Source organism: Podarcis muralis, chromosome 13 (genome assembly GCF_964188315.1).
Source record: "Podarcis muralis chromosome 13, rPodMur119.hap1.1, whole genome shotgun sequence".
Lineage (NCBI taxonomy): Eukaryota > Metazoa > Chordata > Lepidosauria > Squamata > Lacertidae > Podarcis > Podarcis muralis.
Window position 1 is genome coordinate 47,236,172 of NC_135667.1, and position 14,183 is coordinate 47,250,354.

The following is a 14,183-nucleotide window of genomic DNA, read 5'->3' on the forward strand; positions in this document are numbered from 1 at the left end:
ATCCTTGATTCTGAACACACTCCACAAAAGCTTGTTCAGCTGACTCCAGTTAGAATTTACAGAATTCTAATCAATTTAAAAATAGGTGTTTCTGATCATCTCATCACTGCTGTACCAAAGGGGAGGGAGAGCACATGAACTCCAGGCTCGTGAAGGCTAATGTTAAACATGTGTCTCCCAAACTGTTGCTTCCAAACTGAGGTGCAGTATCAAAATGCCAGCTCAGCCCTAGACATGTAATATTTAACAGTAGTATTCTTTTTGCTAACCATATTTTATAACCAGTGTAATCTACTGTTTTATGTTGTTTATTTGATTGTGCAAATTACAGTGGTTCTGGTTTTCAGCAACTTGGTATGTTGTTATAAGTCACCTAAAGCCCACCCTGTAGTAAATGTCTTCTTTTTCAATATGATTACTGCTATTAGCATCTTTTTAATACTGTAACTGTGATTTAAGATATCTAAGGTAGAACCGGGTTAGGAGTTTGTCAAGTCTTCTCTGTTTACTCAGATTTTCCTTGATACCCCAAAGGGCCAAAAAGCAACTAGCATGTTTACTAGGTAAAATGGTGGTAGTTATCCAAAGAATTTTATGACTAGCTCCATCTATATAGAATCATAGAACTTCAGAGTTGGATGGGACCACGAGGGTCACCTAATCCAACAAGTGACACTACTTATTTCAAATAAGGGTTCTCTGCTCCCATTTACCTTATAGAACATGTATTTAGGAAGCTTCTCCTGTGTTTCTATGTTAATAAACGATATCTAATTTAGGCACCATTTGTATATGAAGTGCCATTACAGCCCCAAGTCAATGTATAATCATCTTGCATGGTTAAAGCAGATCTTATAAGTGTTTATACCATGGCTTAGCATCACTAGCGTGGTACATAGCCATACCTTCTCTCTGAGCCACGTGAGCAGAATTGTGTGTTCTGCCTGGGGTAACACAGAGATGGCAATAAGCCTCCATTTCCACGCTGCTACCTGAGGGGCCTCTGACTGCAGTTCTGTGTTCAGGATGGGAGTGATGATCATTTCTCGAAGGTAACTATTTGTATTTTTACAACAATTCAGGTGGTGGAGCTTCTGTTAGCTAGAGGGGCAAATAAAGAGCACAGAAATGTTTCTGACTACACCCCTTTAAGCTTAGCTGCTTCTGGTGGTTATGTGAACATCATCAAAATACTGCTGAATGCCGGTGCAGAGATCAATTCAAGGCAAGTTGTCCTGTTTATTTCATGCTGCTCTTGTTTCTTGTTACGTTCTTCCATTCTACCCTAGGTTCACAACAGGGTTCCAGGAGGACCCTTCTCATACCGAGAGAAGCTTTAGACTGGGCTCTTGATCCAGAGAAAAGGAAGCAGAGCAAATTACGGATGGCATCTATGCCCAGACCAGGTGCCCTGGTGGCCCTGTTGCTGCAGTATAATTTAGTGGACTTCTGGTGTCTGTTGAATCATATTGAGATAGATTTCTCTTTTTCTCTCCAGTAGCTATGTGTCGTGTAACGGAATTGATTCCGTGTTATGATCCCGCTACCCTATCTAGTAACACCAAAGCATCTTCTATGAGTCTTATTTTGATTTTATATGACAACCCACTATTTACTATTTTACAGCTCAATGATGAACCGTGAAGGGATCCTACTTGGAGATTGAATTCTCTCCTTCTACAGTGAAGAGAAATAGTTGATAGTCTGAAGCAATGGAAAGGATAGGTTTTTGTGCTTAACAGTCCTATCCAGTTTCCTGAGCTTTTGCATTGGGAAATTCTAAAAGCAGTCATCTGGGGAGAATTCATCAGTGGATGCTGTTACTTAAAGAAAGAAAGGAACAAAACATGAACCTTACTGATCAAAGACATAGCTGAACTGGAAACTTAAATATAAACTTACAGAGAGCAATCTGCTGTATAACAAATCCAAAGAGGAACTGAATTAAAAGCTCTTGAAATGATTATGATATTGGCTTGTAAATCTGATTATTGGCTTGTAAATTTACAAAACGTGTTTAAACTAATAGGTGCTAACCGTAACTAATTACACTTACAGGTACAGTGGACCCTCCGGATATTAACTTACCGTATTTTTCGCTCTATAACACGCAGATTTTTTCTCCTAAAAAGGAAGGGGAAATATCTGTGCGTGTTATAGAGCGAATGTGTGGTCCCTGGAGCCAAAAAATCAAGCAAAAGTCAAACCGCGAGTCATGGAGAAGGGAAACCTGAAAAGAGGAAGTGGCAGCTTTCCTGCATTCTGCCTCAGGGTCTTACTGCCCACCCTCCTCTGTTTCGTTGCTGTGATTGCTGAAACGGAACAAAGAGCAGGGAAAGCCCCTCCCCTCCAGGCAAGCAGAGTGTCGTTCTTTCTAATTCCTCTCTGTGCTCCGGTGCTGCTGGGGGAGAGGGAGAGAGAGGGGGGGAGGGAGAGGGAGAGAGGGGGGGGGAGAGGGAGAAAGAGGGGGGAGGGAGGGGGAGAGAGAGAGAGAGAGAGAGAGAGAGAGAGAGAGAGAGAGAGAGAGATGGCTGGCTTGGGGGGGAACTTTTGCCTTTCTTTCCTCCCACTGGTTAAATCCCTCTCCAGCATTCTTAGCCAGCTGCTTCTCTGCCCTCTCATGTCCCTTCTTTGTTTTTCCTTCGCTCCCCACTTAAAATGTGGTTACAAAGCATAGATCAACATGGATCCTCAGGATCTTTGCATTGGGTCACCCCAAATTCACCATCAGATCACATAGCATGTCCATGGCTACAGCCTGCACCAAAAAAATCACGCACCCACTGTTGCCTGGGGCTGCAATGGTGCAAAAACGTGGTTAAAAAGCATGGATCCACATGGATCCTCAGGATCTTTGCATTGGGTCACCCCAAATTCACCATCAGATCACATAGCATGTCCATGGCTACAGCCTGCACCAAAAAAAGCACGCACCCACTGTTGCCTGGGGCTGCAATGGTGCAAAAATGTGGTTACAAAGCATGGATCCACAGGGATTCTCAGGATCTTTGCATTGGGTCACCCCAAATTCACCATCAGATCACATAGCATGTCCATGGCTACAGCCTGCACCAAAAAAAGCACGCACCCACTGTTGCCTGGGGCTGCAATGGTGCAAACACGTGGTTAAAAAGCATGGATCCACATGGATCCTCAGGATCTTTGCATTGGGTCACCCCAAATTCACCATCAGATAACATAGCATGTCCATGGCTACAGCCTGCACCAAAAAAAGCACGCACCCACTGTTGCCTGGGGCTGCAATGGTGCAAAAATGTGATTACAAAGCATGGATCCACAGGGATTCTCAGGATCTTTGCATTGGGTCACCCCAAATTCACCATCAGATCACATGTCTGTGGCCACAGCATGAAGCACAAAAATGATACATCCACTGTTTCATTCAGAATGTTTTTTCCCTTGTTTTCCTCCTCTAAAAACGATGTGCGTGTTATGGTCAGGTGCGTGTTATAGAGCGAAAAATACGGTAATTCATTCTGGGGGTCCGTACATACCCCAAAAAGTCATCATCTAGATGCGCTGCTTCTGTGCATGGCGCGATAGAGCGCTTCTGCGCATGCACAGAAACCTGGAGGTATACACTTCCGGATTTGCTGTGTTCACAACCCGAAAGTGATGTTACCCGAAGGTAACATAACCCGAGGGTCCACCGTATATGGCCTCTGTAGCTCCCATTTAGAGGTCTACAGGCACCTATAGGTTCATACGTACATGGACTTCCATATTACAGAAATAGGTAAATGCAAATTAAAAAATCACCATGCTATGTAAAGTTAAAATGTAACCTGTGTTCATTTCTTTCCAGAACTGGTAGCAAGCTGGGCATCTCTCCATTAATGTTGGCAGCCATGAATGGTCATACTGCTGCTGTTAAGCTGCTGTTGGACATGGGTTCTGATATTAATGCACAGATAGAGACCAATAGGAATACTGCCCTGACACTGGCCTGTTTCCAAGGAAGAACTGAAGTGGTTAGCCTTCTCCTCGATAGAAAAGCTAATGTTGAGCACAGAGCTAAGGTAGGAAGATCTTGGTTTAAATGTCTTCAACTTAAATTTGCTAGTACTTCTATTACTTTTCACACTCCAGGTGTTTGTCTGCTCAGCCTTGAATGTACACAGCCGTTCTATGTCCACCATCAGGGTAAACAAATTTTATTTGCTTCATTGGAGTGTTGACTTTATATTGTTCCTCACTGCCTTGCAAGTAACTTTGCAAAAGCTGGGATATATGCTTATTAAATACAGCAAAAAAAACATCATGCTTTTTTATTTATTACATTTATATACTGCCCTTCTGGCAAGGCACCCAAAGAGGTTTACAGTGGTACCTCAGGTTAAGTACTTTATTTGTTCCGGAGGTCCGTTCTTAACCGGAAACTGTTCTTAACCTGAGGTACCACTTTAGCTAATGGGGCCTCCCGCTGCCGCTGCGCGATTTCTGTTCCCATCCTGAGGTAAAGTTCTTAACCCAAGGTACTGTTTCTGGGTTAGCGGAGTCTGTAACCTGAAGCGTATGTAATCTGAAGCGTATGTAACCCGAGGTACCACTGTACTAGGCAAAATCCTAACATGGAAAAATGGGACAGAATATTTTCAGGCAAATTTCGGGAGTTGATGCTGGCTCTAGCTCCCTGGCCCGTGTTTCTTCTCTTAAGCCTTTCCTGAAGGTCCACAGACCTGCCTTAAGCAGCCCAAGGGAAGGCGGGGTTGCCCCAATAGTTATCTCATACAGTTGATGGCCCTTTCTGGGGTTGGTATCCATCCATCCATCCATCCATCCATCCGAGGAGCACATGTGGTTTGTAGTCCTTTGCTTCTCTTTTAAATCATCACTATGGAGATGAAACAGGTTTGATGTGGATGAGGGGGTGAGTTTTAAAACGTAAGTAAAAGGAGGGAGTTCTTTATTCCCAACACATTCTATTTGGTGAGAAGTGGAATGGGTATAAAGTGATGAATCTGTTGGATCTCTCTTCATTCAGCTGTTAATAGTTGAATATTCCATGAAGTAGAGTGCCTGATAATAAACATACCTGAAGGAGTATACCTGAAGGAGCGTCTCCACCCCCATCGTTCTGCCCGGACACTGAGGTCCAGTGCCGAGGGCCTTCTGGCAGTTCCCTCGCTGTGAGAAGCCAAGTTACAGGGAACCAGGCAGAGGGCCTTCTCGGTAGTGGCACCCGCCCTGTGGAGCACCCTCCCACCAGATGTCAAAGAGAACAACAACTACCAGACATCTGAAGGCAGCCCTGTTTAGGGAAGCTTTTAATGTTTAACGGACTATTGTATTTTAATATTTTGTTGGAAGTCGCCCAGAGTGGCTGGGGAAACTTAGCCAGATGGGCGGGGTATAAATAATAAATTATTATATTATTATTATTGTGAGTTAACAGTGGTCACTGATACTCTATAAGCCAGAAATGATTGTTGCCTTCTTGTAGCTATAGATTCTCACACATTTCTAATGTATTCTTAACCTAGACTGGCCTGACGCCCTTAATGGAAGCTGCCTCTGGTGGATATGCAGAAGTAGGCAGAGTTCTTCTAGACAAAGGTGCAGATGTAAACGCTCCGCCAGTCCCTTCTTCAAGAGACACAGCTCTGACCATTGCAGCAGACAAAGGGCATTACAAGTTCTGTGAGCTGCTTATCAGCAGGTACCATATTTGATACGATTTAAAGGGGAGGATCAAGAGGCCTAGGCTACAAAGAATGTCGCTGGCTCTAGGATCCTGATATGCTATCGATGGGTGTTTACTAATGAGTTTCGTTGAACCCACACAGAAGTTGCACTTATAAGATTAGAAGAGTTGGTCTGATGAGAAGGTTTTGATTGGTGATTTTTTTCAGGAAACAACTGTGTGTGCTTTAAATTCTGCATCTTCATTGAAGGTCTGGCATAATGTTCCATTCCTGAGTAGCAATTCCGTAATTGCAATTCCAGGGGCACTACTATAGATGAAAGCAGGAAATTCTAGGTTCTGATGTGGCACTACAAGTCCTCCTATGTTAGCTGCACGACAACAGCATTACATTTTTAGGAAGAAAATGGCATCTGTTAAGATAGAAGGTGTGCAGATGCCAGGAGTTCATGTTTCAGAAATGAACTACCGTATTTTTCGCTCTATAGGACGACACTTTTCCCCCTCCAAAAATGAAGGGGAAATGTGTGTGCGTCCTATGGAGCGAATGCAGGCTTTCGCTGAAGCCTGGAGAGCGAGAGGGGTCGGTGCGCACTGACCCCTCTCGCTCTCCAGGCTTCAGGAAGCTATCCGCAAGCCTTTGGAGCCCGGCGGGAGTTCCTGCCGGGCTCCCAAGACTTGCGGATAGCAGCCTGCAGCCCAAAGCCCAGGGAGCGCAGCGCTGCGCACCCTGGGCTTTCGGCAGCTATCCACAAGCCTTGGGAGCCCGGCAGGAGTTCCTGCCGGGCTTCCAAGGCTTGTGGATAACAGGCAGCAGCCCGGATCCCGGGGAGTGCAGCGCTGCGCACCCCGGGCTTTGGGCAGCTATCCGCAAGCTGTCGGAGCCCGGCGGGAGTTCCCGGACCCGTTCTGGGGGCTGGGGTTGGGGGAAGCTTGGGCTTCCCCCACCCCAGCCCCGTGGCTAAAAAGGAAGCCATGACAGTGAGCGGGATCCATCCTGCTAGCTGTCTTGGCTTCTGCCAAAGCCGCGCGCAGCCTCTCCCGGCTGGAGAGGTTGTGCGTGGCTAAAGAGGAAGCCAAGACAGGTCTTGGCTTCTTTGCTCTTTGGGGCTGGGGGGAGGGGATAATTTTTTTTCTTTATTCCCCCCCCCCAAAAAAAAACAACTAGGTGCACCCTATAGAGTGAAAAATACGCTATTTCAGAGTTGTTTAGAAACGGTTTTATGAAGAGCAGGTGATGTTCTCTAGAAGTGCTGTCCCACTAACTTCCACCACCTTTCTAAAGCCAGTAGCAATAACCAGTCCTTCAGTTCAATTTTGTGTGTTGTTTTTTTAAATGGTAAAATACGCATTCAGTATTTTGATCGGGCTTTTTGATTTTTTTGTAGGGGAGCTCACATCGATGTCCGGAACAAAAAAGGAAATACTCCATTATGGCTTGCTGCAAACGGTGGTCATTTAGATGTTGTCCAGTTGCTAGTGCAAGCTGGAGCAGATGTAGATGCTGCTGATAACAGAAAGATAACCCCGCTGATGGCAGCCTTTCGAAAGGTAGAGTGAAAGCTTTTGCTTTTAATCCTCTTGATAAAAAAAGAACTAATTTGTTGCAGCATGAATTTGGAAATATAACTGCATCACCCACACAGTGCATGGCAGAAATTTAATAAATGGACTGCTACGCTTCCCATAGCGTGCGGTTTTCAGGGGGGAGACTTATATAACCATTGCAAAAACAAAAAAACAAAAACCCAACATATTGGCAGTGTGTGCAATATTGCAATTGAATAAGCTGCCCTCACTGCTTTTCTGTATCTCAGAGTATTTTCAAATGCCTTGCTTTATTAAAGAAAACGGGAGTTTTTCCTTCCCTAGCTTCACAGATTGGCAAATTTTGTATGCTTCTGCTGCACTGGAGAATTGAGGTTGCTGCAGTTACTCTTTTCACTGAATTGTCTTTTATAGTTTAGTTATTTCACTTAATTTAAATGTGCAGCCTGCCTTCATGTGAAAGGGACTAATGCTGGAAACCTTCATTGTTAGGGTCATGTGAAAGTTGTACGCTACCTGGTAAAAGAAGTCAACCAGTTCCCATCAGATTCAGAATGTATGAGATACATAGCAACAGTTACTGACAAGGTAAGAATAACGTGCTGCTTAAGTTACTCAGTAAAACTTTGGTAAAACCAGTGTTTCCCAGTAAGCTGATCAATACATCATAAGTGCTTATTAAAACATTGCACATCTCGACCCTGAACAGATTCTTTTTCTCTGACTTTACACTCCCAATTCAGTTGTATGGCTTCATTCAAGAGCACACTATGTTTTAGTGTGTTTCAATATTTAACCTTCCTAATCCCAAAGTATGTTATACAGTTAAATACCACAGGAGGGGGGGGGGGAATGCAGACCAAAGTTACTGTCAGGGAACTGACATCGGAGCAGAGGGGAGAGGAGGTACTTCCCGATTCTGCAGAAGGAACGAGTAAGGGTAGAGAGAGAACGTCATCTGGGGAAGAATGTCCAGGTGACACCAGGAAGAAGGAAGAGGGGGAAAGCATCTTGGAGGAGAGGCTCCGAGACTCTGGCACTGAAGGCAGTGAAGAGAGTGGAGGGCCACCCCTGGGCACGCCCACTCTGTGCAGAAGGGTTTCACGCAGAGAGGGGAGGCGGAGATTATCTGTCAAGGAGCTTCTATGCTGGAGGAAATTTAGAAAACACCCACTCACGGATTCGTCGAGCGACTGAGCAGCAGCAGCACCCAAGCTGCTCAGTCAGGGAAGACACACCCCAATCCTAAGCAGTTTGGAACCGCTAGAAGGTTACACACAAGCAACCCCAATTCCCGTGACAGTTACCATTGTTAAATTTCTATGCCACACTTCATCCGAGGGGTGTTTTAAAATATAAAAACACAAAAATACAAAACAATAACACCCCACACCCTCACGCAGTTTAAAAGGTCATCAATAATTTAATTAGCCAAAGGTTGCAAAGCTCCTATCCCTTCCCACTTTTTCTTATTACCGTATTTTTCGCCCTATAGGACACACTTTTCCCCCTCCAAAAATGAAGGGGAAATGTGTGTGCGTCCTATGCGGCGAATGCAGGCTTTCACTGAAGCCTGGAGAGCGAGAGGGGTCGGTGCGCACCCACCCCTCTCGCTCTCCAGGCTTCAGGAAGCTATCCGCAAGCCCTGGGAGCCCGGCGGGAGTTTTTCAATACTTTTTTCAATACTAGAGCACTTCTGAATCCTGTGTTGCCATTTGGAATCTCTTTGACTCCCACTCTGGAGAATTCTGTCCCTGCGGCATTTGCCATTCCACACAACCTTCCCAAAGCAATTACAACCCTTTAGCTTTTACTGGCAGAATAAAATCCCTCTCACCATGTGCTCTCTTGTTTGTCTCCTCTGCAGCCATCTCTCCATTCTTATACGAGGAGACACAGCATATCCATAGTCATTAGCAGTTCGGCCCCTTTAATGCCACAGGAGCATTCCAATCCAATCCATTCTTTTCATATCTGCACTCTTGCCTGTTTGTTAAGCAGCTTCCCTTCCTTTGCAGGCCACAATGAGCCCCCCATGCTCCCTGTCAGTTCCCTTCTTGCAGTGTTTGAGGCTGGTACATCCATTATTTGTTCACCTGCTTGTGTCAATTCAGAAATGATGTTCTTTTTGCATTGTCCTCGCAGGAAATGCTGAAGAAGTGCCACCTCTGTATAGAATCAATTGTTCAAGCCAAAGACAGGCAGGCTGCTGAAGCAAACAAGAATGCAAGCATTCTTTTAGAGGAGTTGGATTTGGAGAAGGTAAGTAATGCTTCAAGTTCAGATTTCCACTTTAAAACACTTTATAGGCTGGCTTTCTGTAGTTGCTCAAGGCAGGGCATGCAAGAATAGGGGGGGAAATAGTCATCAAAAAATACTCCTTATGGTGGAGTTGAGGAAACCTCCTACTGTAGGGTTACCAGACGTCCCCGTTTCCCGGGGACAGTCCCCGGATTTGTGAATAAGTCCCCGGACAAATTCCATCCCTGGAATGTCCCCAGATTTCATCTGATGTCCCTGGGAAACGTAGCAGTCTCAGCAGCCCAGAGCAGTTGGCTCTGGCTGGCTTCAGGAGCTGCTTGGAAGTCCCCATATGATGGTGGTGCAGGAGCTCTAAGATGCAGCTTCCGGGCTGCCTCCACCTTCCCTGACCCCAGCAGTTAAGCTGTGAAGGGAGATTTCATGCTGCCTATCGGAGCAGCCTCCCAACTCCTACTTGCGTGCAAGCAGGAGCGGGACGGGGGTCTCTCAGCTGTGAAGGGAGGCTTCACGCTGCCTATCAGAGCTTGTGTGCAAGCAGGAGGGGGCAGGGATCTCTCAGTTAGGCAAGGGGAAGCCTCCCTTCCCAGCTGAGGGATCCCTGCCCCCTCCTGCTTGCACGCAAGTAGGAATGGGATTGGGGCTGCTCTGATGGGAAGGGAGGCATTGCGCTGCCCCAGCCTAGCCGCTGCCGGGGCTCTCAGCCCTCCTCTCCCGTCTTTCATGCCTGATCCACACCACACACCGCTTCCCCACCGCCAACGAAGAACCAACAACTCAGGGGCTGCCCAGGCTCATGGAGAAAGGAGATAGAAGCCTTGGAGGAAGGCGAAACCTGGTGGTTGAGGTCAAGGCAGCGGCCGCCCCTCTGCCACCGCCATTGCTGCAGCATCAGCGTCCCAAACCTGTAGTATTTATTTATTTAATTAATTAATTAAAGTTTCCCGGATTCATTGAAAAAAATATGGCAACCTTACCCTACTCTCACCCTGAAAAGGAAGAGTTGCTAAAATGTTTAATTCCCAGCTGAAATAATCGCCCTGAATACACTGTGGGGCCAAGAGGTTCAACCTCCTCCATGAGTGGAAAGCCTTTATGTTCAAACTTGAGAGGCTCTTCCAATAGAATCACAGAACTGTAGAGTTGGAAGGGACCACGAGGGTCATCTAGTCCAGTGTTTCCCAACCTTGTGCCTCCAGCTGTTTTTGGACTACAATTCCCATCATCCCTTGCCACTGGTCTTGCTAGTCAGGGATGATGGGAGTTGTAGTTCAAAAACAGCTGGAGGCCCAAGGTTGGGGAACACTGATCTAGTCCCACAATGTGCTCTCTTGTTTGTCTCCTCTGCAGTCATCTTTCCATTCTTATACGAGGAGACACAGCATATCCACAGCCATTAGCAGTTCAGCCCCTTTAATGCCACAGGAGCATTCCAATCCAATCCAGTCCTTTCATTTCTGCACTCTTGCCTGTTTCTTAAGCAGCTTCCCTTTGCAGGCCACAATGAGCCCCTCATGCTCCCTGTCAGTTCCCTTCTTGCAGTGTTTGAGGCTGGTACATCCATTATTTGTTCACCTGCTTGTGCCAATTCAGAAATGATGTTCTTTTTGCATTGTCCTCGCAGGAAATGCTGAAGAAGTGCCACCTCTGTATAGAATCAATTGTTCAAGCCAAAGACAGGCAGGCTGCTAGTCCAACCCCCTGCAATGCAGGAATCTTTTGCCCAATGTGAGTCTCAAGAACCTATGACCTTCAGATTAAAAGTCTCATGCTTTGCCAGTTGAGCAATCCCAGCTTCTGTGGCTCAAAGTGGGCTCATTGATAGACAGCTTGCCCACAAAATTAGATTCAAGGCCATATGATTTCCCATCTGCTGGCTTCCGCTTGGTCTGGATGCAGGATGATCAAATTAGCCACTTCATCTTGGGCCTGTGACAGTGGACTTGGTCAAGTTTCTCTTCCCACTAGCTCAGCCTTCCTACAGTGTAGGGAACTAGTTTAGAATTCTCGGAAGGCAAGGTATTCTTATAAGTAACCAGCTGAGACTGATCCACAGCATCCAGTCTCTTCCTAATGCTAAGCTGTACAGCCTTAACTGCCCAAGGTGCAGTTTCCTTTTGGCAGTTTCCTTTCATCGCTGTTGAATGAATTTGACTTGCAGCTACGGGAAGAAAGCAGAAGGCTGGCATTAGCTGCTAAAAGAGAGAAAAGGAAGGAGAAGAGAAGGAAGAAAAAGGAAGAGCAAAGGAGGAAGCTGGAAGAAATAGAGGCAAAAAACAAAGAGAATTTTGAACTGCAAGCTGCTCAAGAAAAGGAAAAACTAAAAGCTGAAGGTAAGTATTTGATTTGTGTCCCATGGGCTCAGAGCAGGTGTCAGCAGTTGTCCAAAACACGGAAAATGGCTGTTCTTCATTTCCAGCATCTCTTCTCTGAAACACGACTGAATGCTAAATCATTAAATCCTGTCAGCTTGAATATATTCAATTGGAAATGATTACAAATTATTGAAGAAAATAGGACATTGTCATAGATCAGTGTTAAAATCATGGGATAAAGATAAATGGCATTCAATTTAATAGTTTATCTGCTGAAACTGGTTTTTCCTTTCAACCGTCATAATAAGCATTTCACTAGGGGTGGTTTTTTTTATTGTTTGTTTTGCAAAGGACTACCACTCTTGACACGTGCAGTGGCGGAAACATTGCCTTTCATCAGCTTTTGGATAAACCACTTGGGTTGGGATCCAATTAGCTGCTTAGGTTCACACAAAGAGATTGAGTTCCCATTGGGGCATTTGGCTACCTTGTGAGTAGCTGATCCTTCAAATCATTTGTCTAATTCTGATCGAACCTCTCTCTAAACAGCAGTTTGCCGCAAGGCACTCAAAGTTGTTGCTTGAAGTAAAATAAGTGTGGAGACTTGGACTTGTAGAAGTTGTTTTATGATTCTTTGGATCCTGGTTTTGAAGAGGTTGCATACAAAGGCCAATAGGCAGAACATGATAGGCATTTCTTCACTGTTCAGTCCTAATTATAGCTGGTTCTCAACTTGCATATTAGTAAATAAGCATTTGTTATAAAAACAAGAGACTTGTGGCATAATAAATACACATTTATTGTGTCACAGATTCATCAGAGGGACAAAATAATATCCTGAGTTGCCACAATAAATTTGTGCCATGAGACTCTTTGAGTTGTTGTTTGCTGAAAGCAACTAACATGGCTACGCCTCTGGAAAGTATCCCTTAGAACAGGCATAGGCAAACTCAGCCCTCCAGCTGTTTTGGGACTACAACTCCCATCATCCCTGACCACTGGTCCTGTTAGGTAAGGATGATGGGAGTTGTAGTCCCAAAACATCTGGAGGGCCTAGTTTGCCTTTGCCTGCCTTAGAGCATATCAAAGTAGGAATCAGCCTTTCTCAATTGCAAATACTTAACTAAAATTGCTTATGTGAATACATTGTGGCTTATTCCAATATGTCATTATCCACCTATGCAAATAATCATTTGTGCCCATGTAAGCATGTTTCTAATGGAGAGTATTTGGAATCCCCTTATCCCAGGCCATTCAGATATGACTGTCCGCTTGTGAACCTTTTCCATAGGTTGTTCTGAGAGCTTAATCTTTCCAAACCCTCTTCATATGGAAAGGCAATAAAGTTATCTTATCAATCAGTCCCTAAACCCAGGTGTTCCAGTTCCCTGGATATTTGTAAATTAGAATTGTATTAATTTAAACTGCTTTTAGAAATTGTGTGTGTGTGTGTGTTAGGCCATATGCACTAGGTAAATAGGTTTGAAATATGAAGTAGTATTAAAGGATGTTTGTGCTGTGTAAGTGACTTGCATTGATCTTCATGGGCCAGTAGCATAGTAAAAACCTGTTCAGGCAAGATGATTACTGTGGACTTTAGTCAATTCTTCTTCTCGTTCTCAATTAGATGAGCCAGGGATCCTAACAGAACCACCCAGTGCTACCACAACGACCACCATAGGTATATCTGCAACATGGACAACTTTGGCAGGTTCCCATGGCAAAAGAAACAATACTGTCACTACGAGCAGCTCTAAGAGGAAAAGCAGGAGAAACAAAATTGGCCAAGATACTGTTCAGATCATCTTTGATGATCAGCTCCCCATCTCCTATTCTCAACCAGAGAAAATAAATGGCGAATCCAAAAGCAGCAGTACCAGTGAAAGTGGTGATAGTGACAACATGAGGATTTCCAGCTGTAGTGATGAAAGCAGCAATAGTAACAGCAGCCACAAGAGTGACAGTCTTTCTTCCACAGCAGTCACTAATGCTCAGAGCAACAAGAAGCAGCCATCGGTGCTGGTCACTTTCCCAAAAGAAGAGCGAAAAGCAGTTTCTGGGAAATCTTCAGTCAAGTAAGCTACTTTAGCTTTTGCACACACACAAACAAGTTGTTATCTCATCTCTTGGGATGTTCTCAATGCTTCCATCTTCTTCCCCCAGTGTTACTTCATGGACCAGAACTGTGAAATTATTATTTACCATATTTTCTGCTCTATAAGACTCACCTTTTCCCTCCCAAAAAGTAAGGGGAAATATGTGTGCGTCTTATGGAGCGAATGCAGGCTGCGCAGCTATCCTAGAAGCCAAAACAGCAAGAGGGATCTAGCTTCCGGCTTAGCCCCTCAGTCTCTTCCCCCACCTCCCAGAAAAGCCCCCAACCTGTCAGTGATGGG

General features: G+C 45.0%; 1 protein-coding gene across 6 annotated transcripts in view; it reads left to right on the forward strand.

The window, feature by feature from the left end:
* The window catches only part of ANKRD17 (ankyrin repeat domain 17), a 109,381-nt gene that overhangs the window by 81,117 nt on the left and 14,081 nt on the right, over positions 1–14,183 (forward strand). For 5 of the 6 annotated variants that reach the window (XM_077917558.1, XM_077917559.1, XM_077917561.1 and 2 more), the window contains 8 exons: positions 1,083–1,225; positions 3,827–4,040; positions 5,505–5,680; positions 7,054–7,216; positions 7,706–7,801; positions 9,359–9,475; positions 11,634–11,805; positions 13,415–13,862. In XM_077917558.1, the coding sequence (XP_077773684.1) occupies positions 1,083–1,225; positions 3,827–4,040; positions 5,505–5,680; positions 7,054–7,216; positions 7,706–7,801; positions 9,359–9,475; positions 11,634–11,805; positions 13,415–13,862 (1,529 nt within the window). The remainder of the gene's footprint in view (positions 1–1,082; positions 1,226–3,826; positions 4,041–5,504; positions 5,681–7,053; positions 7,217–7,705; positions 7,802–9,358; positions 9,476–11,633; positions 11,806–13,414; positions 13,863–14,183) is intronic. The other variant, XM_077917560.1, reaches the window with a different exon arrangement.